This window comes from Monodelphis domestica, chromosome 1 (genome assembly GCF_027887165.1).
Source record: "Monodelphis domestica isolate mMonDom1 chromosome 1, mMonDom1.pri, whole genome shotgun sequence".
Taxonomy (NCBI): domain Eukaryota; kingdom Metazoa; phylum Chordata; class Mammalia; order Didelphimorphia; family Didelphidae; genus Monodelphis; species Monodelphis domestica.
The window spans coordinates 114,576,324-114,603,472 of record NC_077227.1 but is presented as its reverse complement, the minus strand read 5'-3'; the positions used below and the strand labels follow the sequence as shown (position 1 = coordinate 114,603,472).

Here is a 27,149-nt window from a genome sequence, read left to right as displayed (position 1 = left end):
CCCTATCCACTGCCCTCCCCATACTAATGAACCCCATGTTACCTTAAAGGTGGGTAACACCTATCATGATTGTCTTTTAGACACTGGAGCTACCAGGTCCGTATTAAAGAATGTACCCGATTTATTCCATTGACTCACAAAGTGTAGTGGGAGTATCAGGAATACCCCAAAGTGTTAAAAAAAACTTCCCCTTAGAATGGTGTCTATAGGACCCCTAGAGGTACAACATTCTTTTCTTTTGATGCCTGACTCCCCTTTAAATTTGCTGGGGAGGGACCTTCTATGCAAACTCAGAGCCACAATAACTTGCTCCCCAGATGGTTCCTTAACATTGGAAGTAACAGAGGAATCTTTAAATTTACTCCCTGTACTTCTATGGAGGACAGAAGGGAAAATACAAGAAAGGTTAAGATCTAAAGAAGACTTAAAAGAGGCACACAGGCAGACCGAAGAGACAAAAATGAATATTACTAAGATGGCACAGAATATAGGACTAAACAGTCATCTGTCCTAGGAAAGGAAGCTAACCACATTTATGTAGTTTTCAATTCTGTAGCTACACACACACACACCCGCAGACACAGCCTTTTCTCTTCAAGATTCAACTTTTAGAATGTGACAGTCACACCACTACTGAAGGGGAAACCCAACAATAGTCCTTAAGAGCACACTTACTATGAAGTAGAAACATCTCCCAGATTTGGTAATTTCATGTATCTCATATTGTTTCCAGGGATCAGTAGTTGTACATAGAGCTCTTCCTCTCTCTCTACCCCATCCCCCTCTTCTTTTCTCTTTCTCTTTTTCAGTCTACAACCATAGAAAGAAACTACAAAGAACTTGTTAATCCATTAATTAAAGATTTCTCCTTCCCTTTATAGAAAGCTAAATTTAGAGAGATTAAGTTGGGTTGGGAGGAAACCACATGCCAAAACAAAGCAGACATGCTCATATAATGGAGCTGACTGCTGGTGGGTCTTCAGACAACCTCAGACACTGCTATACCTTCTTGTGCTGAGACTCCAGAGGAGGAAGGCAAAACCATTCTTCTTGGCTCCCAGAGCCATTCAATTCTGGGAGTGGAAGAGGAGGTGCTACCATGGTCAAGCAAACCCACTTGTCACCTTCTAACACTTGCCACCAAAGGCCTGTCCTCTCTCCTTTTTTTCACTAACTCTGATTTAGCCACACAAAAGAAAGAGGTTGAGAAGCTCACATTAGCATATCCTTAGAACAATTCCACTCCCTGCTTGCAAGGGGTGGTAATGGATCAATTGGACTGCCAAATGGATAAGAAGACCAAAGTAAACACTGTAATTTGTTAGTTTTCTCTCTGGCACAGGGGGAGTGGTAGAATCTACACTGTCTGTAAACAGTAATAATGCCAGATGTAACAGAAAAAATGGATTCCCCGCCCCATCCCCTATCCCTGTGACATTCTTCCTGAGATTAGTCATCCTATAGAAATGAACAGAGGCCTCCCTATCTATAGTCTATATGCTGCCCCCAAATGGAACCAAAAAAAGAATCCAAGCTTACAATAACTCCAGACACCTCAGCTGCTCAAGTCCTTTGAGAAGAGGTACTAAATTTTAAGAAGTAGTAGTCAATGGTGTTTACAACAGCTAGAAAGAGAAAAAGTCACAGAAGAGTAACAAAGTACAAAAGGAACAATCAAATCTGAGCCCCAGTGCTCTTGAAAAGAAATACTAAAAGCAGAGATGAGGATGAAGCAACAGTTACCTGACCACAGCTCTCTCCATGTATAATGTAATCGCACTCGGCACTTCTTCTGATAACAAAGTAATTTGTGTACCACTTGGATGCAGCGCCTATATGAGAGATAAAAGAAGGCAAATATTGTCAACAGCTGACTTTAAAGAACACTTTAAGGTTTATAAAATACTTTACATAGTTGTCTCAATTGATCCTTAGAATAACTTTTTAGATAGGGAGAGACTAGAAATACTAATTCCATTGTGCAGATGGGGAAAATGAGCCTCAAACAGGTTAAATGACTTGCCCCCGGATACCAGCTTGTACATATTCAAAACAGGATTTGAAATGAGTTCTCTCCTGACTCTCAAATACAGCATTCTTTTCCACTACAACACACTCACTCCTTAAAATTGGTGAGGTAGAAAAATATGATCCTAACTTTCCATTGTCAACCTAGGAGTGGGAAAGCTTTAACAATATTTAATGAAAACATCTGAAATGAAAGAGAGCAAAGATGTCAACAAGTTCATTCCCTTTTTCTTTTATGGGTCTAGAGCTGTGATTTCATCACTGTATCAGTAAGGAAATCCCTTTTACCAATATAAATCTGCAACTGAGTCTCTAAGAGTTGTCTAGGGCACTGAAATATTGTGATTTGCCCACGGTCACAGTCAAAATATACCAAAGGCAAGGCTTGAATACAGATCTTTTTATTTAAAGGCCAGCCTTCTATTCATCATACTATGTTGTTCACAATTCAGTAAGACAGGGTTCCTAATGGTTACCACATCTACAAGGGCCACCTAAGATCAGGCTTCAATGAGCTAATGATGGCAGTCCTGGAAACTTCTATTTGTAAAATGCTTCTTGACACTGTGAATCTGATAATGTAGGTCCTCCAATTGTTGAATTCTATCCTTTGTGTTCAGTTCTGAGAGGTCCTATTGAACACAATGTATGGAATACAACAGGCCGAAAGGAATTTGGTGCTTTGAGAAATGGTTATCATATCCCAAGTGAGCCATTATAATGTTCAATGTAACATTAAAAGTTACTTACAAGAATGTGCCTAACCAGCACAGAGATCTAGCATAAGCATGTGAAAATATCCCTATGTCTTCTATAGGAAGAAAAATCTCTGGTATTGCAATATTTTGGTGAAAAGTAATGATGACATTGAGAAACTACTTTAGTTTGCTAGAAAACATAATGAAGACCCTAATTTGGAGTTTTTTGGCATGTCTGTTCTTGTGCCATCAGAAACAGTCAACAGCTGACAGCACAGCCTGAGCAAAACTTTCAGATGTCTCAGACAACTGCACTCCCTGATGAAGACAATGACCTATAAAAGAAGGAAGCTGGAGCCTAGCATCAGAAGCTTTAAACTGTTAGCAATTGTCCTGTGATGCCAGTGGCTCAGTATGTTTGCTACTTTATTATATAGCTTAGCAGAACATATGCTTAATCTTGGTGCTGTTGAAGAAGATGAATGGGTTTCAGGGTAAATGTGACAGTTTTAAAAAATCTAATTCTTATTTGAGACCCATATATTTAGCTGCTTGAGACCACAATCACATCCCCCTTGAGTTTTAAATATAAGACTGCTGCATCCTCACCATAATATTCAGTGGCAACTCTTGTTGGTTACTGTCATTTCCATTCCTTTTCTCTTTCGATCACAGTAATGATGTATTTCAAATATTTCTTCTCCTGTTACTACTGGAGAAATGTCACCCTTGTGAGTTTCCCCATTAAATGGCCACCGCCCTGCAACACTGGGTCCCTTTCCTAGGGAGCAGATTGTTTAAGGGGAGGCTGTCAAGGTGAGGTAACAACAGAGTTGGGTTATTCTGCTCATAGGGGTAGAACTGGGCTGCTGAGAGATGTAATTAGGTTAAGTTTCTAAACCCCTGGAATCTCAAAAAGCTATTTTCTATATCAACAATATACACATCGGAAGAGATTATCTCTAAGCAAGCAGAAATAAGTGAGTGAACAAGAGTAAAGGAAAAAACTGTCAGTTTTTCTTAGACATAAAAACACATAGAATTCTGTAATATAAATAGAATTTTCTCCTTTCTACCCAAAATCCTAGACACATCTCTTCCCAGACAGTAAAGTATTCTATCTACCATGTAATGACCCTCTCATAATCTTGAACAATATTGTATTACCCACCCCGAACTTCCACACCTTAACCCAACTAAGAGTTTTCTTTTAGAGGTTCCGCAAAGAGCTGAGGTCCCTGGGTGCATAAGTTAGATGAACATACCACCTCCCTGGGTTGCCAGCTAGGTGGGGAATTATTGTGTTTACTTAGGAGAATCATGAACAGCTGGGCTGTCTTGTGTTGCCTCAAATCAACTTACTCTTCTGTCTCTTTATCAAAAAGTAGGAAAAAATCCATGTAAAAGGCGGGGGGAGTCTTCATTATTGCAATTACTGCATTCCAAATTGTGAGAAAATGTTAAGTTACGGTTCTCATAGCAACATTAACTTGATACATTCTATAGCTAGGTAGGTTTTGATTGCTAGTTAAGCCATTAAATGTCCATTTTAATATTCAGTCTACGCCATGTAGATAAAGCAATGCTCCTTGTTTGAGGGCATTAGCTTTTGCATTTCCTATTTTCATTTTAAGTTTCTAAACTTAATGTTCAATTAAAAAGAATTTTAACATTTGAAATCACTGCTGTTTATAGGCCTCTACATTGCTTGAAATCCAATGTCTAATTCCAGGTTCTAAGCCCTGAACCACCCCCCCCCCATTTCTATTGGGGGGACTCAATAAAGATCTCTAGAGGGAAGTTCAAACAGCAGGACTGGGAATGTTGCTTTATCCTGTAAATGAAAAGAATCAAGAGTGGTAGAGGCAAATTTCCTTACAATTCACCTTAAACCAATTGCAAAACTGCCATAAACATGGACCAACCTAGAGGTTGTGAAAAGAGTGAGGTTGTTTTTCCCCTTTTCAACTAGATGGTGTTTATCACTGCGATCATTTACATGTTAGTCTCATTGTAGCAAAACAGAGAGAAAGTCAACAAAGGGAACAATAAGAAGATTAAGGTATCCCATTTAGAAAACAGAAAGGTGCTAACCATGGAAAGACCCCTGGTAAGTTGGACTGTTTTGAGGGGGAGAATGCTATAATAATGAGAAGAATGGAAATTGTGCCATAAGATGATCAATTGGACAAATAAAGGATGTGTAATCTAGAAAGAGTAAACTTAGAAGAGACATAATAACTGTCATCAAGTAACTCACAGAATCCATGTCCCCAATTTTTGGGTAACTCAGTAGTAGACTTAGCTTTTAAACTCTTACCCTAAGGCAGAGTCAACTTGATGGGTGACTGTATTAATTCAAACTTACCTGCCAGATCCAGACCAAATCCAATTCATTTTCCTTTTAACCATCTTGCCATCTTCACATTCCTACTGCCCTTACCCCCAATATATATACTCTACCTAATCACCCCTTGCCCCCAGTTTTCCATTTCCTGATCCAGATACATAAACGAAGCTAACAGTGTCATTGCTCTTGGAAAGGACATAGCTCTGTGGATCAAATGAGCATACCTTTAACTGCCCACACCAAAGCTATTTTCCCAGGTCACTACAACTCCTTATGAGTTATCTCCTTCAATTAGAAATGAAGTTAGGTGAGGACAAAGCCTACCTTCCTTTTTGTACTATATTCCCAGGCTTAGCACAGTGCCTGGCACATACTAAGTCCTTAAAATGGTTTCTGATTCACTCAAGAAATTATACTTGTTGGGACTTCTGGGTGCAATCTAGACACGAACTGCTTCCTCTCCCCGGCACTGAATGAAAGAGACTACCTCAAAAGAGCATAAAAATCACCTTTGGAAGAACAGAGGGACTCTCCAGTAACCCCACAGAAACAAAGGTATGTGGAGTTTGAACACTGCCACACTATAAGAAGGAGGAAAAGCTGGCAAAAATGTGAAATGAGCCACCCTTCCCTCCCTCACCCCCCACTCCCACCAAACCAGAGTAAGGTATCAGAGCGCTCACTGGGACAGTGAGTGAGTGAGGAACTTCTCTGTCTGGGAGGGCACACCAGGGTCCTGGGGATCTAAAGACTGCAAGGAAACAACCTCTCAGGGCGGTTTCATGGGAGAATCCTGCGCTGAGCAAAGGGGCAGCTGCGCTGAACACAGGGGTGGTTGTGCTGAGCAAAGGGGCGGCTGCGCTGAGCAAAGGGGCGGCCGTGCTGAACACAGGAGAGGTTGCAAAGAGCAAAGGGGTGGCTGAGCTGAGTAAAGGGGCAGCCGCGCTGAGCAAAGGGGCGGCCACGCTGAACACAGGGGCGGTTGTGCTGAGAACAGGGGCCTGCTGTCTAGGAAACCTCAGAGGCTGGGAAGAACTAGTCTGAGGCAACCTAAACCCACAGAAAACCCGCCCATATCACCCAGAACTCAGACCAAAAAGGAAACGGGAACAAAACCACCAAAGGGATGGCTCACATGGCCCAAAATCAAGCCTCCAGGAAGAAAGGGAAAAAGGTGACTATTGAAAACTTTTATGGCGGGAGTACCCAAGGAAAAGAAGAGAAAGAGGATGAAACCCAAACAAAATCAAAACATGCCTCCCAAAATGGAAATTATCCACAAACTCTGGAAGAACTCAAATTGGAGCTTACCCAAAAGATGGAAACCTTCTGGAAAGAAAAATGGGAGAAAGAGATCAGCAGTCTGATAGACAAGACTTCACAATTGGAGAAAGAGCTGGAAGCATCTAATAGAAGGGCAGACAAAGCTGAAAAGCAAAACCAGTCCCTAATGACCAGAATTAAGCAACTGGAAGACAGTGAGCATGCAAAACAGTAAGAATTAATAAAGGAAAGCCAAAAAAATATAGAATTAGAAGAAAACATAAAATATCTCACTGAAAAGGTCACAGACCTGGAGAACAGAGGAAGAAGAGACAACATGAAAATTATTGGTCTACCCGAGAAACCAGAGATAAACAAAAACCTGAATGCTATACAACAGGAGATTATAGAAGAAAATTGCCCACATATTCTGGGGCAAGACGGCAAAATAGAAATAGTAAGGGTTCATAGAACACCCTCTATACTAAATCCCCAAAAAGACAACGCCCAGAAATGTAATCGCCAAATTCAAGAGCTTCCAAGAAAAGGAGAAAATCCTACAAGAAGCTAAGAAGAGGAGCTTCAGATATAAGGGAGCTCCCATAAGGATCACACATGACTTAGCGGCTAACACTCTAAGAGACCGCAAAGCATGGAACACAATATTTAGAAAGGCAAGAGAGCTGGGTCTCCAACCAAGAATCAACTACCCAGCAAAAGTGACTATATACTTCCAGGGGAAAGTATGGGCATTCAACAAAATAGAAGATTTCCAAGCATTGCTAAGAAAAGACCAGAACTTAATGGAAAATTTGATATCCAATCACAGAAAGCAAGAGAAACATGAAAAGGTAAATATGAAAGAAAGGGAAAAGTAGATAAATCTTATCTTTTTCTTTAAGTCAAACTCTCTTCTATAAGGACTACATTGAAATCAAGTTATATATATTAATATGTGGGGAAAATGTACTGTGTAACTCTCAAAAATTGTAGCATCATAAGAGTAGTTAGAAGAATCATGCATAGGGAAAGATTGGGGCATCAAGAAGATTTGGTGAAAGTGGGGGCAAAGAAAGGAAAAGGGAGGGGGGGAAGCGTCGACAATACTAAGATTTACTTCAAGAAATGGGGGGGGTACTAAATAGAATAATCTTTACCATACAAAGATACACATGGGAAGGGGAGGGGAAGATCTCTCATATGAGGAGAGGAAGAGAGTGTGAAGTGGTATTACTTAAACCTTACTCTCAGTGAAATCAAATCTGAGAGGGAAGAACATCTAGATCCAGTGGGATCCTGAATTCTATCTTATCCAACAGGGTAAGAAAGAAAGGGAAATTAAGGAGGGAGTATAAAAAGGGAGGGAAGGAGAAGGGGGAGGGGAAGGGAACATAAAAAGGGAGGGGCTAGAAAGGGAAGCATACCAAGGGAGGGGACTAGGGGGACTGACCTAAAGTAAATCACTGGTTCAAAAGGATATAGCTAAAGAAGAAAAGTCAGAAATAAGGGAAGATATCAAAATGCCAAGAAATCCACAAGTGACAATCATAACTTTGAATGTGAATGGGATGAACTCACCCATAAAATGAAGACAAATAGCAGATTGGATTAGAACCCCAAACCCTACCATATGTTGTCTTCAAGAAAAACATATGAGGATGGTTGATACTCACAAGGTTAGAATTAAAGGATGGAGTAAGACCTTTTGGGCCTCAACTGATAGAAAGCAAAAACTGATAGAAAGAAGGCAGGAGTTGCAATCATGATATCTGACAAAGCCAAAGCACAAATAGACCTGATCAAAAGGGATAGGGAAAGTAAATATATTCTGTTAAAAGGGAGTATAGACAATGAGGAAATATCACTAATCAACATGTATGCACCAAATGGTATAGCATCCAAATCTCTAATGGAGAAACTAAGAGAACTGATGGAGGAAATAGACAGTAAAACCATATTAGTGGGACACTTAAACCAACCACTATCAAATTTAGATAAATCAAACCAAAAAATAAATAAGAAAGAGGTAAAAGATGTGAATGAAATCTTAGAAAAATTAGAGCTAATAGACATATGGAGAAAAATAAATAGGGACAAAAAGGAATACACCTTCTTCTCAGCACCACATGGCACATTCACAAAAATAGATCATACACTAGGTCTCAGAAACATGGCACTCTAATGCAGAAAAGCAGAAATAATAAATGCAACCTTTTCAGATCATAAAGCAATAAAATATTGATCAGTAAGGGTACATGGAGAGCCAAATCAAAAATTAATTGGAAATTAAATAATATGATACTCCAAAATTGGTTAGTTAGAGAAGAAATCATAGAAACAATTAACAATTTTGTTGAGGAAAATGACAATGGTGAGATATCCTTTCAAACCTTATGGGATGCAGCCAAGGCAGTACTTAGAGGAAAATTCATATCCCTGAGTGCATATATTAACAAATTAGGGAGGACAGAGATCAAGGAATTGGAAATGCAAATCAAAAAACTTGAGAACGAACAAATTAAAAACCCCCAGAAGAAAACCAAACTAGAGATCCTAAAAATTAAGGGAGAAATTAATAAAATTGAAAGTGATAGAACTATTGCACTAATAAACAAGACCAGAAGCTGGTACTTTGAAAAAACAGACAAAATAGACAAAGTACTGGTCAATCTAATTTAAAAAAAGGAAAGAAGAAAGGCAAATTAACAGCATCAAGGATGAAAAGGGGGAACCTCACCTCCAATGAAGAGGAAATTAAGGCAACCATTAAAAACTACTTTGCCCAACTATATGGCAATAAATATGCCAACCTAGGTGATATGGATGAATATTTACAAAAATATAAATTGCCTAGACTAACAGAAGAAGAAATAGATTTCTTAAATAATCCCAAATCAGAAAAAGAAATCCAACAGGCCATCAAAGAACTTCCTAAGAAAAAATCCCCAGGGCCTGATAGATTCAGCAATGAATTCTATCAAACATTCAAAGAACAGCTAACCCCAATACTATACAAACTATATGACAAAATAAGCAAAGAGGGAGTTCTACCAAATTCCTTTGATGACACAAACATGGTACTGATCCCAAAGCCAGGCAGGCCAAAAACTGAGAAAGAAAATTATAGACCAATCTCCCTAATGAATATAGATGCAAAAATCTTAAATAGGATACTAGCAAAAAGACTCCAGCAAGTGATCAGAAGAGTCATTCACCATGATCAAGTAGGATTTATACCAGGGATGCAGGACTGGTTCAATATTAGGAAAACTATCCACATAATTGACCATATCAACAAGCAAACCAACAAAAATCACATGATTACTTCAATAGATGCAGAAAAAGCCTTTGATAAAATACAACACCCATTCCTATTAAAAACACTAGAAAGCATAGGAATAGAAGGGGCGTTCCTAAAAATAATAAACAGTATATATCTAAAACTATCAGCTAATATCATCTGCAATGGGGATAAACTAGATGCATTCCCAATAAGATCAGGAGTGAAACAAGGATGCCCATTATCACCTCTACTATTCGACATTGTACTAGAAACACTAGCAGTAGCAATTAGAGAAGAAAAAGAAATTGAAGGCATTAAAATAGGCAAGGAGGAGACCAAGTTATCACTCTTTGTGGATGACATGATGGTCTACTTAAAGAATCCTAGAGATTAAACTAAAAAGCTAATCGAAGTAATCAACAACTTGAGCAAAGTTGCAGGATACAAAATAAACCCACATAAGTCATCAGCATTTCTATATATTTCCAACACAGCTCAGCAGCAAGAACTAGAAAGAGAAATCCCATTCAAAATCATCTTAGACAAAATAAAATACTTAGGAATCTATCTCCCAAAACAAACACAGGAACTATATGAACACAACTACAAAACACTCTCCACACAACTAAAACTAGACTTAAACAATTGGAAGAACATTAACTGCTCATGGGTAGGATGAGCCAATATAATAAAAATGACCATCCTACCCAAACTCATTTATCTATTTAGTGCCATACCCATTGAACTTCCAAAAATTTTTTTTACCGATTTAGAAAAAAACATAAAAAAAGTTCATTTGGAAGAACAAAGGATCAAGGATATCCAGGGAAACAATGAAAAAAAAAATACAAAGGAAGAGGGTCTTGCAGTCCCAGATCTCAGACTATATTATAAAGCAGTGGTCATCAAAACAATTTGGTACTGGCTAAGAGACAGAAAGGAGGATCAGTGGAATAGACTCGGGGTAAGTGACCTCAGCCAGACAGTATACCACAAACCCAGAGAACCCACCTTTTGGGATAAAAATACACTATTTCATAAAAACTGCTAGGAAAATTGGAGGACAGTGTGGGAAAGATTAGGTTTAGATCAACGCCTCACACCCTACACCAAGATAAATTCAAAATGGGTGAATGACTTGAACATAAAGAAGGAAACTATAAGAAAATTAGGTGAACACAGAATAGTATACATGTCAGACCTTTGGGAAGGGAAAGATTTTAAAACCAAGCAAGACTTAGAAAGAGTCACAAAATGCAAAATAAATAATTTGGAATACATCAAATTAAAAAGTTTTTGTACAAACAAACCCAATGTAACTAAAATCAGAAGAAAAGCAACAAATTACGAAGCAATCGTCATAAAAACCTCTGACTCAGTCCTAGAGACGGGAGGTCCTAGGTTCAAATCTGGCCTCAGCCACTTCCCAACTGTGTGACCCTGGGCAAGTCACTTGACCCCCATTGCCTAGCCCTTACCACTCTTCTGCCTTGGAGCCAAAACATAGTATTGACTCCAAGATGGAAGGTAAGGGTTTAAAAAAAAAAAACCTCTGACAAAGTTTTAATTACTCAAATTTACAAAGAGCTAAATCAATTGTACAAAAAAATCAAACCATTCTCCAATTGATAAATGGGCAAGGGACATGAACAGGCAGTTCTCAGCCAAAGAAATCAAAACTATTAATAAGCACATGAGAAAGTGTTCTCAATCTCTTATAATCAGAGAGATGCAAATCAAAACAACTCTGAGGTATCACCTCACACCTAGCATATTGCCTAACATGACAGCTATGGAAAGTAATGAATGCTGGAGGGGATGTGGCAAAGTAGGGACACTAATTCATTGCTGGTGGAATTCCGAATTGATCCAACCACTCTGGAGGGCAATTTGGAACTATGCACAAAGGGCGATAAAAGACTGTCTGCCTTTTGATCCAGCCATAGCACTGCTGGGTTTGTACCCCAAAGAGATAATAAGGAAAAAGACTTGTACAAGAATATTCATAGCAGCACTCTTTGTGGTGGCCAAAAATTGGAAAATGAGGGGATGCCCTCCAATTGGAGAATGGCTGAACAAATTGTGGTATATGTTGGTGATGGAATACTACTGTGCTAAAAGGAATAATAAAGTGGAGGAACTCCATGGAGTCTGGAATAACCTCCAGGAAGTGATGCAGAGGGAAAGGAGCAGAACCAGGAAATCATTATACACAGAGACTGATACACTGTGGTACAATTGAAGGTAATGGACTTCTCCATTAGTGTCAATGCAATGTCCCTGAACAATCTGCAGGTATCTAAAAAACACTATTCACAAGCAGAGGATAAACTGTGGGAGTAAAAACACCAAGGAAAAGCAACTGCTTGACTACAGGGCTAGAGGGGATATGACTGAGGAGAGACTCTAAATGAACACTCCAATGCAAATACCAACAACAGGGAAATGGGTTCGAGTCAAGAACACATGTGATACCCAGTGGAATCATGCGTCAGCTCTGGGAGAGGTGGTGGGAGGAGGGGGGGAGGAAAAGAAAATTATTTTTGTTTCCAATGAATAACGTTTGGAAATGACCAAATAAAATAATGTTTATTAAAAAAAAAAGAAAAAAAAAAGAAATTATACTTGTTCTGTTTGGCCCCATAAGGAAGGTCTATGATCAATAGATAGAAATTGTAATTTGATATGAGGAAAAACTTTCTAACAACTGGAGCTTCCCAAAAGCAGAAAGAAGGCAACATGATTCTTATCACTGAAGTTCTTCAAGAAAAATCTAGATGACCACCTGCCAGATGTAGTATAGAAGGAATAACTATTCACATGCCAATTAAGCAAGATGGCCTCTAAACTTAGATATCATCATTCTAAAAACAAGAGAAACTGAGAATAAAACAGTAGGAGTAGGACAAAGAGTGAATAGAAACAAAGAAATAGAAAGAAAACAGGTCATGTTTCTCCAATAGCATCATTTGCTTTAGCTAATATATCCCAAATCTAGTCCAGCTTTGTCTAGATTCCAAAAAGTAATATTAAGTGACAGAAAAAGAACTTCCCTGGGGTAAAACTGAGAATCCTGAGTTCTAGTGCTTCATTCTAAGGACAAAGGGGATTCTCCTTGAGCCACTACTGATTTCACATAACTTGAAAAGATACCCATGAAGCAAGAAATGAAACTAATACTCCAGGCTTCTGAACAGTTAATGTTTAAGATAAGGAATCCTATATGTATGATCCATTACCCTAGAGGCAAAGGTACTTATTCCTCAGTAATATTCTTGCTCTTGGAGAAATACAACCTAGGTAGGGGGAGAAAGACACAAGGACAGAAAAAGGCCAAAGCCTTTCATACTAGTGATGGCAAGGTCTAGAGACACTAATAGACAAAATATCAATCTATGTGATTTCAAAGCATATCAAAATCAAAAATAGAAAATAAACTATTTTCTGTATGAGTCTGTATGAGTCATTTTCTCCTCCTTGGAAGCCTTCATAATAATTTTTCCTTGTTCTGCTCTACCACCTCACCACCCAACTTGGTCTGGCCTATTATTCATAGAGATTTCCTCCTTTCTCTGTGATACTGTAATTAGGTCTGCTGATCTTGCAAGATCCTCTCAGACAGGATTTTAATGAAAGGGGCTGTATAAACAAATGTCATCTGAGAGACCCAGGCATCTCCTAAGCTCCCCCCTGCTTATTAGTTCTGTATGCATGCCTTTTTATGCACATGTATGTCTTCTTCTATAAGCAAATCTACTACTTCAATAATTCTCCTATGGCATAAGCTAGGTTATATATCTTTTCCCTGGCAGGTGCCAGAGTTTGGGAATATCTGACACAGGAAGAGTGCAGATCTTACAGAAATGAATGGAAGAATATAAGTTTGCTCTCCCCAAAGTGTTCTTTTCCCCAAACTTCCAGATATCTACATAAGTATTAGGACTCTGGCAATAGAGGTAATTATTTAATGAGGCTTTCCAATCCCTCACTTCACTAGGAGAAAGTGATTCTTTTCTTCTCCTCATCCTGGTCTTGACTAGTATTAACTTTACCTGAAACAGTCCCTCAAAAGTACAACTGCTTTATTTATGACACAGATTCTGGGGAGTTTTGATGTGATGTTCTATTAAGTCTTTCCATGTTTCTTCATATTTCACCAAGCATATTATAAATTCATCTTAAACAGCAAAAATTCATTTTACTTTCAATTTCTCATTCTACCATACACTACCAGAAAATAAAGTATAAAGAGAGAAGAGGCAGAAGCCACCCAGCCTGATTATCAGGTGGGAGCTGCTAAATTCACCTAAAAGAAAGTTGATCCTCTAGGACTGAAATCTGGATGAGAAAGGCAAGGGAACTAAAAACATGCCCGATGGCAGGAATGAAGAAAGAGAACTCAGTCTGAGAGTGGTACCTTCCGCCCAGTCTTAATCAGCTTAGGGCTTCCGTTATCTTTTCCATCTTCCGTAATTTCAGGACATTCAAAATAATAGAAAAGGCAGAAATGTAGAAAAAGACATAGAAAAAGAAAATATGTAAAAACTTATATATACGAGTGCCTGAGAACCACAGAGAATGTTCTCTGAAAAGGTCAACACACATGAACCTTAAAAATTCTCAGACCCTACTTCATAAGGTTTGGTTAAGACCATTCCCCATTTTAAACAATGAAGGAACTTAGATCAGGAATGTGAGACCTCTACTCCACCCCTACTTAAGCCTGCTTTAGAGGAAGAAACTCCTTGCTGAACAATGAAAAATACTTAAACCCATACTTATAGTAAGGTAAAAGTTCTTAAGCTGTGCCTATTTTTAGATCTAATACAAAAGGGTGCTAAGTGCCTATAAAGGTCAGGCAACTTGTGAACTTGCAAAAGGCAAAGAGGTGAGAACTTACTCAGGCATGAATTACTCAAAAGTTTAGCCTTCTTAGGTGTGAATTAAGAATGGTCTGTCCTTGGAAACCGTCTACTGTGATTGGTAGATGTGAGAACTCATGGGAGGTGACATAGGAGAAAATTCCCTTTAAAAGGAGAGGAAAAGCTGCCTTGAAGGGTGTCTCAGAGGAACTCTTTCTGGAGATGGCAGCTGGCCAAAGCTGAACTGGTGTCTCTCTGAACACTAGAATCCTTGCTTGGACAAATCTTGTGGTGAGTGGATTGAAGACTGACTGATCTCTCTCTTTTAAGGCTGGCCTAAGCTGGCCTAGCCTTTTTTCTCATTATTCCCTTTTTTTCTCTCTCTCCCTTTCTTTAATTCCTCATTTGTATTAATTAAAAATCTCTATAAAACCCAGCTGACTTGGGTATATTTAATAATTGGGAATTTTTCCCTGGCGACCACCTTATATTTGATTTAAAACAAGACACTGTCTTGAAACCATATTTTCTACGGTCACAATTTAAGCCACAACACTCTTTTATCTGCCACAGTTTATGTCTTCCACTATTTTAATTATTACAACACAGCAGATTGCCCAAGCTTAGAGACTATAGACTATATATAGTTCTGCCAAGGTATGCCGTATCTTCCTACATTACTTAGCAAGCATCATTTCCTAAAACACAAGACACTAGGCCTGGGAACTATACACTCCAGGAAAATTAAAATCTAATTCTTAGATCTCTCAGGTCCAGAGCCACCTGCTTTAAACAAGCAATAAACTTGTTGGATGAACATTATAGAGCTTTCTATAACTTCTAGAATTAAAATGGAGGTACAACTTACCCCTACAATCCTTAAAGGCAAAAGAAGAAAAAAAGAAAGAAAAGAAAAAACTTATCCAACAGTAACATTTTCATTACTACTTCAGATTTGGGAAACCAAAGGCATATTCTACAACCATTCTAGAAAGTTCAAATAGCAAAATCCTTTCCCTCCCCAGATCCCAGGCCTGCCATTCAAAAGAAGCACAGGATGCTTGATATATCTCAATATGCCAAAAGGAACAGAAGGATCAAGGTTCAAGAAAGACCAAATTCTGATACTTTTTGAGGAGCAAATATAATACACACTATAGTTAGGACCAAATGAACATAGTGCAGTTGTTTCTAAGCATAAAATATGAGATATCTTCAGAGGTAGCAGGTAGACAAGAGACACTTCAAGTACTTGGAATATATATGAATTTGGTGCATGCCTCAGTTGCTTGTGGTTGTGCCTACTATAAGGAATTTAAATGGACAATAAATCTTCACTCAATATCCCTACACCAGCCCACCAGGCATACATAGTCAATGAAGTCATGCTTATCAGGTCTTTGGAAACAGTAACTTAGTTCAGCTTTCAGGTTGTTCTCCCTCCCAACGAAACTTTTACTAATTTCCAAAGCTCTGGATCTGATTCAGTGACTTGCTGAAGTCTCATGTCTTTGGACTGCAGCACATATGCTGCAGGTTTGGTCTTGTATACTTTGAGCAATGGGCTCTTTCCCCTGTATGCAATATACCTAGAATATGTGACTAGAGATACTGATAATATCCGAACTAGCTTGCACATTTTTTCCCTTTTAGAAAGATGCACAAATCCCCTCTGAAGAATGCCCTCTGGGATTTCTATGCAGATAAAATATATTTAAAAATATTGTGTGACCCTTATTTCTTTCTTACTCAGTTCCATGAGATCAATTTCTACACACACAAAATGGCCTATAGCACTTACACATAAAGATCCATAGGAAACTCCTTCATCATATGTGTTACAATGAACTCCACCATCAGATCTGAAATGTAGAACAAAAAAATCAGATTGGTCAAGAAGAAATTAGAAATATGTGTTCAAGTTGTACAAAAAGTTCCTGCCCACACACATATTAACTAGAACCCACTAAGTATATCTGTATTCATACCAAAGTGTCCTTTCTGAAAGAGTGAATCATGTGCTCTGCCTGCCTCCTGGAGGGTAACAAGGAAATGAGCTCCCCCTTCTCCCCCTTCCAAGAGCCTGTTTCGATTAGCCAATAAATTCAGACACATGAGGGAGGCTCCATTGTAGAGCTATTTCATGCCACAACACTAATGCAAAATGCCAAAGGGAAATCATTCTCTCTTAGAATGGGGTGAGGAGGCAAGCAGAGGCAGAATTATGGATTATGTTCATGTTTCCAGAGTCTCAGTTCTGCAACCATGTCAATCTACCTCATCTCAATAGCACGCTCATTTTGACAGATATTGACTGAAATGGTCACAGGGGCTGTGGGTCAATATGGGCTTATTATATAGTCTTAATTACTGTTTCTAAATACAAGTATATTTAGGTACCAGAGCTATATGGCCAAGAGAAATGAGATTAAGAGTGTAGTCAAGTCCCTTGGGGAAAATTCAGTATCCTGGACAGAAAAGATTGCCCAGGGTATAGCCCTGCCTGCCTGTCAACCCTGTCAGTTGCATCCCAGCTTATCCCACCAAGGACTAGATTGTAGATCTAAATCCTGCCCAGGACTTCAAAACTCATGACCTCTAGCTAACAGACTAGCTAGACTAAAAACAGGGAGAAAAAATTCTGGGGCAACTTGGTCAGAAATGGAATATTTCACGGAGTTGAACTATACATCAAGCTAAGGCTTGGCCATTCATCTCACTGGAGAAGGAATTTCTCTTAGGAACAAGAGTATCATTTATTGAGCACCAGGGATAGATGAGGTGTTTAACCAAACACAGAAATAGACAAACTTTCTCAAGCCAAGGAAGCAGTCCATTAAGAAGTTAAATCTATTTTCTAACAACCTAGCTAGGAACCTCCTCCCTTAGGAACAAATACAAATACCATTTATTGTTATCTAGCCCTCCTTTTTGAAGACCTTCAGAGTGCAAACCTGTGACTGTTCCTGGAAAACTCTAAATGTGATGATGTTCACTCACCCAGCACTGCGCACACCAAAGGGCGACAGGGAAGGTTCTTGTCTGCTGCTTTCTTCCTGTGTCTCATAGGCTTCAAACACACAAGGATGAGAGGAAATCAGGGGATGCCTGAAGGGACAACTAATGCATCATCACTACATTTCTTGTGCAAATAAAATGACCACCATGGGGTTATAGCCTTTCATTTATATGACTTCAAGAAGGATGAGTTAGACATGCTCCTCAGATGATAACACAGACCTGTGGCTGAAATGCAGCTCACAGCAAAATGACAGTCCCCCAGGGGCTAGAGAGCAACCTGAGGAGGACTATTGTAATATGATCTTCACACACTGTGATACTGGCAACAAGAATATTTTCATTCAGATAATAAAGTATGGGATAAGCATGGAGCAAACCTAAACCTCACCTTAATGTTCTCAAACCTCCCTGACTCCAGGTAATTCACCAAGTCTTCATATTTTATTCCCTCTTTTGCACAGATGATGAAAGCAATACCTTCTCAAGCTTAGCCAAAACATTGAAAGGAAGACACTGAGACAATCCCCCCCCCCCCCATTCTATTTTATAGATTCACTGCAAGAATCAGTGCCATTTAAGTATAGCCAACATATCAAGGGTTAATGTTTCTTAACTTCTTGGTTTACATTAAAGCACCATGACTATAACCTATAACATCTCAGCCTACCCTCCTCCCCAAAAAGCCACAGCCTTAGACTTAAGACTTTGCTATGAAAGTCAGAGCAAGAAACAGCCCAATCAAACATGGAATATCACACTGAAAGCACAAGATTGCCAAATGGAAAGACAGCAGGGGCATTAAGAAAAGGCCCTTTGGCAAAGCCCTTCTAAACCCTCTACCCAAAAATGCTGAATTTTATACCTTCTTCCCTCCAACAACAAAGTTCCCCTCGAATAAGAAATAGAAACCAAAACCCTACATACCATTCTATGAAGATTTACTCGAAAATTCATGTTGTCGTCATGTAAAAATGCATTAGCATACTGGTCCTAGAATGTGTGGGAGTAGAGGTTAAGAGAAAAAAGAGAGTAAGAAAGGAATTTATCTAGTAATGTCTGTTCTAAGGTTGAAGAACAAGCCAGTACCCATAGATTTAAGCAAGCAAATCTTAAACCATGGGACTTTTTTTGAGTAATCTCCCTCCCTGTGTGGTCCCTCAACCTAGAAAAACTTAAAAGACAAAGTTTGAGACAAAAACTGAGGGAATTTATTTCCCAAATATCTCTTCCCTCACAGTCACTGAAGCTAGAGGTTCTATTACTGACACTTCCATACAAGATTCTAAAAGGCTGTGCTGAGAACTGAGTTGGTCCCAATGGAGGTGCACTGGCAGCTCATAGAATGACCCTGACCTCTATACCTCCCACTGACTTTGTCCTGGGCTGCCACTAATCACTGACCTTCAACAGAGATCAGAAAGAAAAATCTCTTAGCCCCCACACCTGACACTCCCTTCTAATGAAATTACCTGGCCAAGGCCACCAATTAGGAGAAACTACTAAGGCTTTCAGAAAAACCCTTCTTTGGAAGATATTCTCAGAAATAAATGGCAGCTTTTGTAACAAACAAACACCTACGTCTGAAGAAAGGAGACCGTCTTCATGGGTTGGAAGGGCAAGAAATATAGTCAATCTTTCCCCAAGAAAAACACAGAGGATAAGGGGACTAGGGAAAATAATTACTGCCAAAACACCCTTCTACTTTGTTAATTCTTAGAAAAGAGGAGAAAGTTAGAACAACAGAAAGGCAGCGAAAGGGACCAGGACAGAGACAAGGGGGACTGAGGCTAAGGAAGAGGCAGGAATAGAGGTTAGGGTTAGAGGGGAAGGGAGGGGAGGGAAGGAGAGGGGAGGGAAGGGAACACCATAGCTGTCACTTCAGTTCCAAACTCAAGTCTGTTTTTCTTATAGCCAACCGGTACCCAGGGTGAATTCTAGTCTTAAAATAACCACAAGTGCCTCTGTTAGCAATAAGGACATTCTGCTTTCCCCTAAGGCTCCTGCTCTTCCCCAAACTTTAGAATCAGCTCAACTTTGTTTTGGTTTCCCCTGAGACACCTCCTCCCCCCACCTCTGGCAACTGAAGCAAATTGTTCCTTTTGCAATTAGCAAAAAGGTCCAACCAGATCCTCTCTAAAATAGTATGACTTATTTTCCAAGCCCCAAAACCCTAACAGAAGAAAGAGGTTGGAAGGAAGCAGAAGAAAGCAAACACATCTGAAAGAGAATAACTCAAAGACTGGAGTGACCTACCTCAGCGATGCACGTGAGGATAATCAGACAGAGTTTGCCACTGTGAAGGCGGTGCTCATCTGCAAAGGGACAACAAATCCTTCTCAGATCTGCCCAATGCTCCTGGACCCACACCCCCAATTTCCCCTAAAGAACAAGGGAATAATATTTTTTCCTGTCACAGAAGTTATAAAATAAAATTTCTCACTTGCTTCTTGTTGCCACAAAATCCCTTGCATGAAACAAATCCTTGAAAAAAAAACTAAATCAAGAAATCTCTATGATCATTCTAGCTCACTTTCTCGGCAGAGAGAGATTCAGAAGACTCCAGGATATCACTTCCAATTGCTCTAACATTCCATTTAGAAACTATCTTTCTGAGAGTCATTTGTTCCCTGAAAGCAGGTCTTGAAACCACAGCCATCAATATTTATTCTGAGACAAACTGATCCTCAACCAACATGCTGCTTAAAGGGTACTTTGTCCTTCTCCAACAACTGTCAATAAGTATTATGATCACCACCTAACCTCAAGTAAAACCGTTACAGTTCCATGACTTTCCATAGCATGTTAAGGGTAGAGCTTAACAGGAAGACTGGGAATTTCTCATCTCAAACCTTGATTCAATAATCTCACAAGACTCTTGGCACTGAGAGCACCAGTAGTGACCTAGAAGGCTCTACTCCTACCATCCAATGAATAAAGTCTCTCCAACACTACTAGTTATTGAAATGTTAAAGTTTGTGACCCTGAAGAGTAAGAAGAGGTGCATACCAATCAGTCATAATCAGAGATACCTGATGTTCTGGTTAAGTCCTGGTAGTACCTAGATGGAAATTTGTTCTTGGGCAAAAACCTCTCAGCAGATTGCAGTGTTGTGCTAGCTAACCACGAGACACTCACTTGTTTCTTTCATAAAGACTGAATTTTTTAAACAAAATCTAACAACTTGGAAATACATTGAAGCAGAGCAGCTAAGTGGCTCAGTGGATAGAGAGACAGGCCTGGAGATAAAAGAGGTCCTAGGTTCAAATATGACCTCAGATACTTTCTAGCTATGTAATCCTGGACAAGTCACTTTACCCCAATTGCCTAGCTCTAATGAAAACTTAGTATCAATTCTAAGACAGAAGGAAAGGATTTAAAGAAATACCTTGGACCCTATAGCACATTCGTACCTCCCACAGATAGGCAATACAAATAGGGTAGTGATAAATTCCCTCTATGGCACATGTCCCAACTTACAAAGCAGGACTGAAGAGTGAGTAGATAACACGATACTATCTGTCGGGGCAAAGGCAAATATGAGCTGCCTCTCTGCCCATGGCCCCATCTACAGAATTGCTCCTTGCCATCCCTCACACATAAAAGCTAGAATGCACTCTTTCCAAAAGCCTACAGCCCATCTTCCAGGGGGAGCAAATACTTCCATTTTTGCAGGGAAGAAAAATTAAAAGGCCAAAACAGATACTCTTAAACAAAACTCTCCAAAAGAAAGTCACCAGACCTGGCCTTTCTTAGAGAACAAAGAAGTGTTTATGGCCCAAGCCATGCCACAAGCAAGTATCCAACAGACAGTCAGAAAACTACATTAGTGGAACCAAGGCCCAGTAGTTCCTTCTGAAATCAGCCTCAGACTACATTCAGACTGCCTCCAATTCCCTGTACTGGCCAATGTTCCTTACATTTTGGCTGCCTTTGGTGAAGACCTGCTCCATCCTAGGCTTGAGACATTCCCTGAATGTCTCAATATGTCACAGTGAGTCAGCTCCCAGTTCTGCATTTTATTTTATGAATACAGAGCCTGGGGCAGAGATGTTTATGTAATAATCAAGCTAACAATGAGATAGAGAGGCCTGAATTTCATGGCAATGTCTCAAGCAAGACTAAAAGTTCATTTTCTGGATCATATCAATACCAGTGCTCTCTTCGGCTGCTATAATACTTCTAGGGAAAGGTTACTGGTTTCCATAAAAGAGAAGGAAATTCCTGTGTATCACAAGAATCTTGTTATCCAGTGCCTACCAGATCTTACTTGTCATTTCAGAAAGGGTATTTCTGAAGGTCAGCCATCTCTGTGGCTCCCAGGGGATCATCTGTGTTATGACATTGTGACACTATTAATCCTTTTTTCATGTTTTCCTCACAATGCAACTTCCCCAGTAGTGCCTCAGAAACTTGCAAATTATTAAACAGGCCCCTATTAATGGGGTAATGAGAGAAGAAGGAGGTCCAAAGTAAAAAAAGCTATCTGAAAGTTAATCTACCATAATCTAACACAGTTGCTTCTTAAAGACACCTGTTCAGAATCCTCCGAGCTCCAGATTGAATGTCCCAAACTCATTTTCAGTCTTCCTACCTGGTCTGGGCACCTTCACAAGATCATTTTTTCCCCTTTCATTTCCTATTAGGTTCCAGATACTATTCCTTCTTCCATTATTGCTCCCACCTCTGAATCCTATTACCTCATTCCTCCTTCCTCAGAGCCCTCAAGATTGCTCTACAAAATTCATATACATTCAACACTGCAAAACATGTCCAAAACTAAATTGGTTTCTCACTAGGAAATCTACTCCTCTCTAATTTTTCTAGTGCTGTTGAGGCCACCACCACCCTTCCTGGCACCTAAGCTTGATTTTTTGCTTTATTTTTTTATGTTTTCCTAAACCCTTGCCTTTTGTATTAGAATCAAACCTAGTAATAAAGATAACAACAATAATAAGTATCATTTCCAAGGCAGTAGAGAGGTAAGGGCTAGGCAATTGGAGTTAAGTGACTTAGTCACACAGCTAGAAGTGTTTGAAGCCATATTTAAAGCTAGGACCTCCAGTCTCCAAGTCTGATTCTCTATCTATTGAGCCACCTAATTGCCCCAAGTCTAAGTTTGTAACCTTAAATATCTTTGCCCCTGTCACATCCAACAAACTACTAAATCCTCTTGATTCTGCCTCCATAATCTCTCTCAAATCTGCCCCTCCTTTCCATGATCACTTTAACAACCCAAAATTGGGCCCTCATTACCCCCTCACTTGTACTATTATAACAGCCTCCTAATTGGTCTTGTGCATTCCAGTCTCAAATTTCTCCAATCCATCCTTCTTCATACTGCTTCTCAAGCAATCTTCCTAATACTGATCGTGCAAATCTATTAAAAACCCTTCAATGGCAACCACTGCCTACCAAATAAAACTTACTTCTTTCCACAATCTGGCTTCAACTTACCTTTCTTCCCTCATATCTACAACTCCCCTTCATATAATCTATAACCTAACCAAAATGACAGCTCTTAATCTTTTATCCTTATCTGACCTAATCCTAGATGTGTGGGGTTTCCTTTCATCATCCTTCCATGCCTCAAGCAGGATTCACCCTCTCCTATATTTACCTATTGCAATCTTTTCTTTCCCTCAAGACACAATTTGAATGCTTTTACTTCTCTGAAGCCTTTGTAGGTCCCCTAAAGTTAAAAATTCTCTCCCTCCCCAAACTTGTCATAGCATTTTGTTGGTATCTAATATGCTTTGTTGTGTTATCCCATACAAATTAACTGTATAGAAGGTTTAGCCTGCCTATTATATTGCAGCCTCCTTGAGGATAGGAATTATGTCTTATTTTTATTTTTACATCCCCAAGGCTAATGTGGTGCCTTGTACACAGTAGGTGCTTAATCAGTATTTCCTGAGAGCCAAGAGAGTGGCTTAGTAGCAGGGAAAGCCGAAACCATTTAAGAATCCTTCCCAAACAATCTTTAAAAAGCACCTCAAATCAGTGTTTGTTGAACCAAATTAAAAGCAGCAGTCATGGGGGCAGCTGGGTTGCTCAGTAGATTGAGAGCCAAGCCCAGAGACAGGAGATCCTGGGTTCAAAATCTGGCCTCAGATACTTCCTAGCTGTGTGACCCTGGGCAAGTCACTTGACCCCCTAGCTCTTAACACTCTTCTGCCTTAGAATCAAGATGGAAGGTAAGGGTTTTAAAAAAAAAAAACAGCAGTCATCAAAGGACTCTTAGGGAGGGAACTCTATGCTACATTGCAAGGCAGCTATTGCTCCACTTGGAAAGTAAAATTCCAAAAACTATAGATTTCCAAGGAAACTGCCTCTTCTCTAGAAAAACTTGCCTGGATAGGAAATGTTTGTTGCTTTGTCACCTGGAACTACAAATTTAATTCAATCTGATTTTTTTTAAATATACTATTTGTTCTTTAACAGATTTGAGGAAGTCCTTACAAAAATGCAATGTATCTTTATAAAGCAACAAGGTTATTTAGAGGAAACCTTAAATCAGCTAAACACGATGAAATTTTGCTAGATCACTATTCTTTCACTGTTTCTCCACCACTAATTAAATCCCTTAAAATCAATAACAAAGAAAATGCAGGATATTCAATCATAAAAATCAATTCTTCCAACCCCTACCACTTCCACTCTACCCAAATACCCTCCAAGTAGAGGAACTGCTACTTCTGTAGCTGTCAAAGAACATTACCCCCATGATTTTCAGTTCATTATGTCCCTCTCTGTACAGTTAGCCTTTACTCTGTACCACAAACTCATACTTTTGGCACTTAGAAGGGAGCCCTCTAAAGGCTACTTCTTTAGCCCACTTTCCACAAGGATTTGTTCATCTGTCTACCTAATCTCTTCTCAAGACATGCTGATTATCACTATCTCAAGAAATACAAGTCCCAGATTTCATATGGAAACAATTTTGTCCCAGGTCCTATTCTTAGTCACTCTCATGCCAGTCCTACCCAATGCCACCCAAGTGCCATTTGTCTGTGAGAAATCACTTCATCTCTTTGGAATTTGGGGTGATTCTCTTTCACTTTAGTCTCTGACAGATTTTTTTAGACAGAGGTCTGAAGAGCATCAGTATTGCTCACCACCTATCTGACAGTCAGAGCTTTCATATCAGCAGGACTTACCTTTAGTGTCTTGCATGACAATAGAGCTGTACTTTAAGAAGGTTATCAGCAGGTTACTCGTCTGAACATCTGCATCCAATGGGAGTTCCACAGTACTTATAACTGAAATAAAATGAAAAAGGTACATTTAGCCTAAGACAAGCTCCAAACCAACTCCTCTCCACTTATGAACCAATAACAACTGAATAAGGTGTCTATAACATGGCAGGAGGACCAAGGTACATCAGGAAACCTTCATCTATACCCCTTATGGCCTCATAGGCCCCTCCATATTCAATTATCTCCTCTAATGCTGCCAAATAAAGGCTCATGGTAAAGAAATCTTTAGTTTTCAGAACTGCCTTTTAGGTTGAGTGCCCCAAAGTGAAAACAAACTGATTCCACTCCTCAGTCTTTTTTGCACATCCCTTTTCTCTCATAGAAGAGCAAAAATAAAGTATGGAAACACCAGGAACTAAAGTTTATACAACCACCTACCATTTTCCCAAAAGGAACCCAAAGAAAGAAAAGACATCTTTCAGAGGACTACCAATTACACAGAGGTAAGGGCATAGAATCCAAGTAATCTGCAGGCCAATCTCTATGCCTGAGATCCTGAATTAGAGCCCTGACATTTTGCTAAATACTTTAATTTGAGGAATCTCACAAAAGCAAAAAGGGGTTCTATGATGGCCCAAGAGAGCAAAGGAGTCCAAAAGGCTCTCTACTCCATTTTGCATCCAGGAAGACTTAGCTGAGTTTGGGATATTACTCATAATATGTATTCATAGCCATAATGGGTCCCTCCAGAGCTGTTATGATATATGCAGAGAACGTTTATTAACAATGGAAAACATTTGCATATTATGGATCCATAATACACAGCAAGCACAGCAAAAAACCTTATGAGAAGAAATTAACACACCCAACCCTTGGCTGTTTTCCCACAGTTCAGCCCCTAAGAACTCATAAAAGCCAAATATATTTTTATGTTAAAACACTAAAAGGCCTTAATTCATGTTATGAGTTAATGACCTACGGATTCTCATTTCAAGGCATGAGCCTATTTCGAAGCTGAGCACCCACAATCATTCCACTATCCACAAAGGTATCTAACTAGAAAAATGTGATTTGCTCCCTTCTCTCCCACCCCACCCCACCCCCAGAGCAGCCATTTGAAAACTGCCTTATATAATATGCGGAAATATAGATGTGTAAGTATTTTTAGTTTACCAGAAAGCCCTCTCATGCCAAGGCTGAGTTGTCAAATGTCAAGTCTGAACTGAGAACAAATGTTACAGCTAAACTGCTGGCTCTTAAAAATAATAGCTCCAGTGACATACCTTTAAATATAGCAAGGCTACTGAGCACCACTATAATTTTAAAAAATCGAAGGCAAAAACAAGGCTAGAGTACTTAGAAGCCCTGCAGGGCAAAAAAGGGCCTGGGAGGAGGGAGAGAAAAAGCATCAGAACATCAGCAAGAACAAAATCCCTCCCAAATGAAAGCTTCCTTCCTCAGGGAAAAACCATTCCCCTATCTTTGGCTTTGTAATCTCTCCCAGCAGCCTTTGTGGAAGAAGACAGTGCTGGCTGTCATTTGAAAGTGGGCTGACTCTGTCTTCTCACTGGAAAAAATAAAAGCACACTGGTTGTAGGTAAGTAAGCACAGTCCTGCTGTTGCATAATCGAGTGTGTGGGCGGGAGTGTTCACAATGAGCAGTTTGAAAGGCAGCTCTCTGAAGCACCAAACCCCAGCTATCACATGGAATTCAGCTACAGACACAGATAGGTATTATATATATATTTTACTGAGGCTTTTGATATCCATGGTAACAAGCAGGCTTCCTCTTCACTGAGAAAGAAGCCTTTCCGCTGGGATATGCAGTGACCTGAATAGCAGAGACAGATGGGTAATCCTCTCTACTTGCTAGTTCTCACTCAGATATTTGGGAATTTAGTTCTTTCGATTCCAGTCGCTTCCATTTTGCTCCAGGAGACTTTGAGCATCAGTGGTACCTTTCCTGCTATAGCATCTGCCCTCACTTTACTGGTGTTGCCCTGACATGCTGGCTGAAATGCTGGGCAAAGGGTACCACAGAGAGGAAGGGAAAAGGAACATTCTTTACAGCTAGAGCACCAGACCAGTGGCTTAAGGTACATAGTGTAAGCCAGAGATAATTCCAAAATTCAGCCACTTTTCCATTAGATAAGTATATACATTAAGCATAATCCCAGGCAAATGACATACCTTCTTTGTTGCTATTTTAAGGTGAGTCACCAAATATATATTCTGTTCACAAAACCAGCCCAGAAGTTACAATAACACTATGTTATTAAAAGGAAAAAACCTCCCATTTTAAACATTTTAGTCATGAAGAGGATTTTATTTGTTTGTTTGTTTGTCTTTTATAGGGGCAACACACTAGTGTGCCAGAAAAAGGAAACAATACATCATTAGTCAAGTCCAAACTTATTCATTTCTAACTAGAGGGTTTTAGGAAGGGGA

The 27,149-nt window shown here is 39.5% G+C and overlaps 1 protein-coding gene across 4 annotated transcripts in view; it reads right to left on the bottom strand.

The window, feature by feature from the left end:
- Positions 1–27,149, bottom strand: part of ARMH3 (armadillo like helical domain containing 3) — a 232,757-nt gene that overhangs the window by 147,977 nt on the left and 57,631 nt on the right. For all 4 annotated transcript variants that reach the window (XM_007479128.3, XM_007479127.3, XM_001379099.4 and 1 more), the window contains 6 exons: positions 24,663–24,764; positions 19,759–19,817; positions 18,430–18,495; positions 17,485–17,554; positions 16,286–16,346; positions 1,744–1,832 (listed from right to left, as the gene is read on the bottom strand). In XM_007479128.3, the coding sequence (XP_007479190.1) occupies positions 1,744–1,832; positions 16,286–16,346; positions 17,485–17,554; positions 18,430–18,495; positions 19,759–19,817; positions 24,663–24,764 (447 nt within the window). The remainder of the gene's footprint in view (positions 1–1,743; positions 1,833–16,285; positions 16,347–17,484; positions 17,555–18,429; positions 18,496–19,758; positions 19,818–24,662; positions 24,765–27,149) is intronic.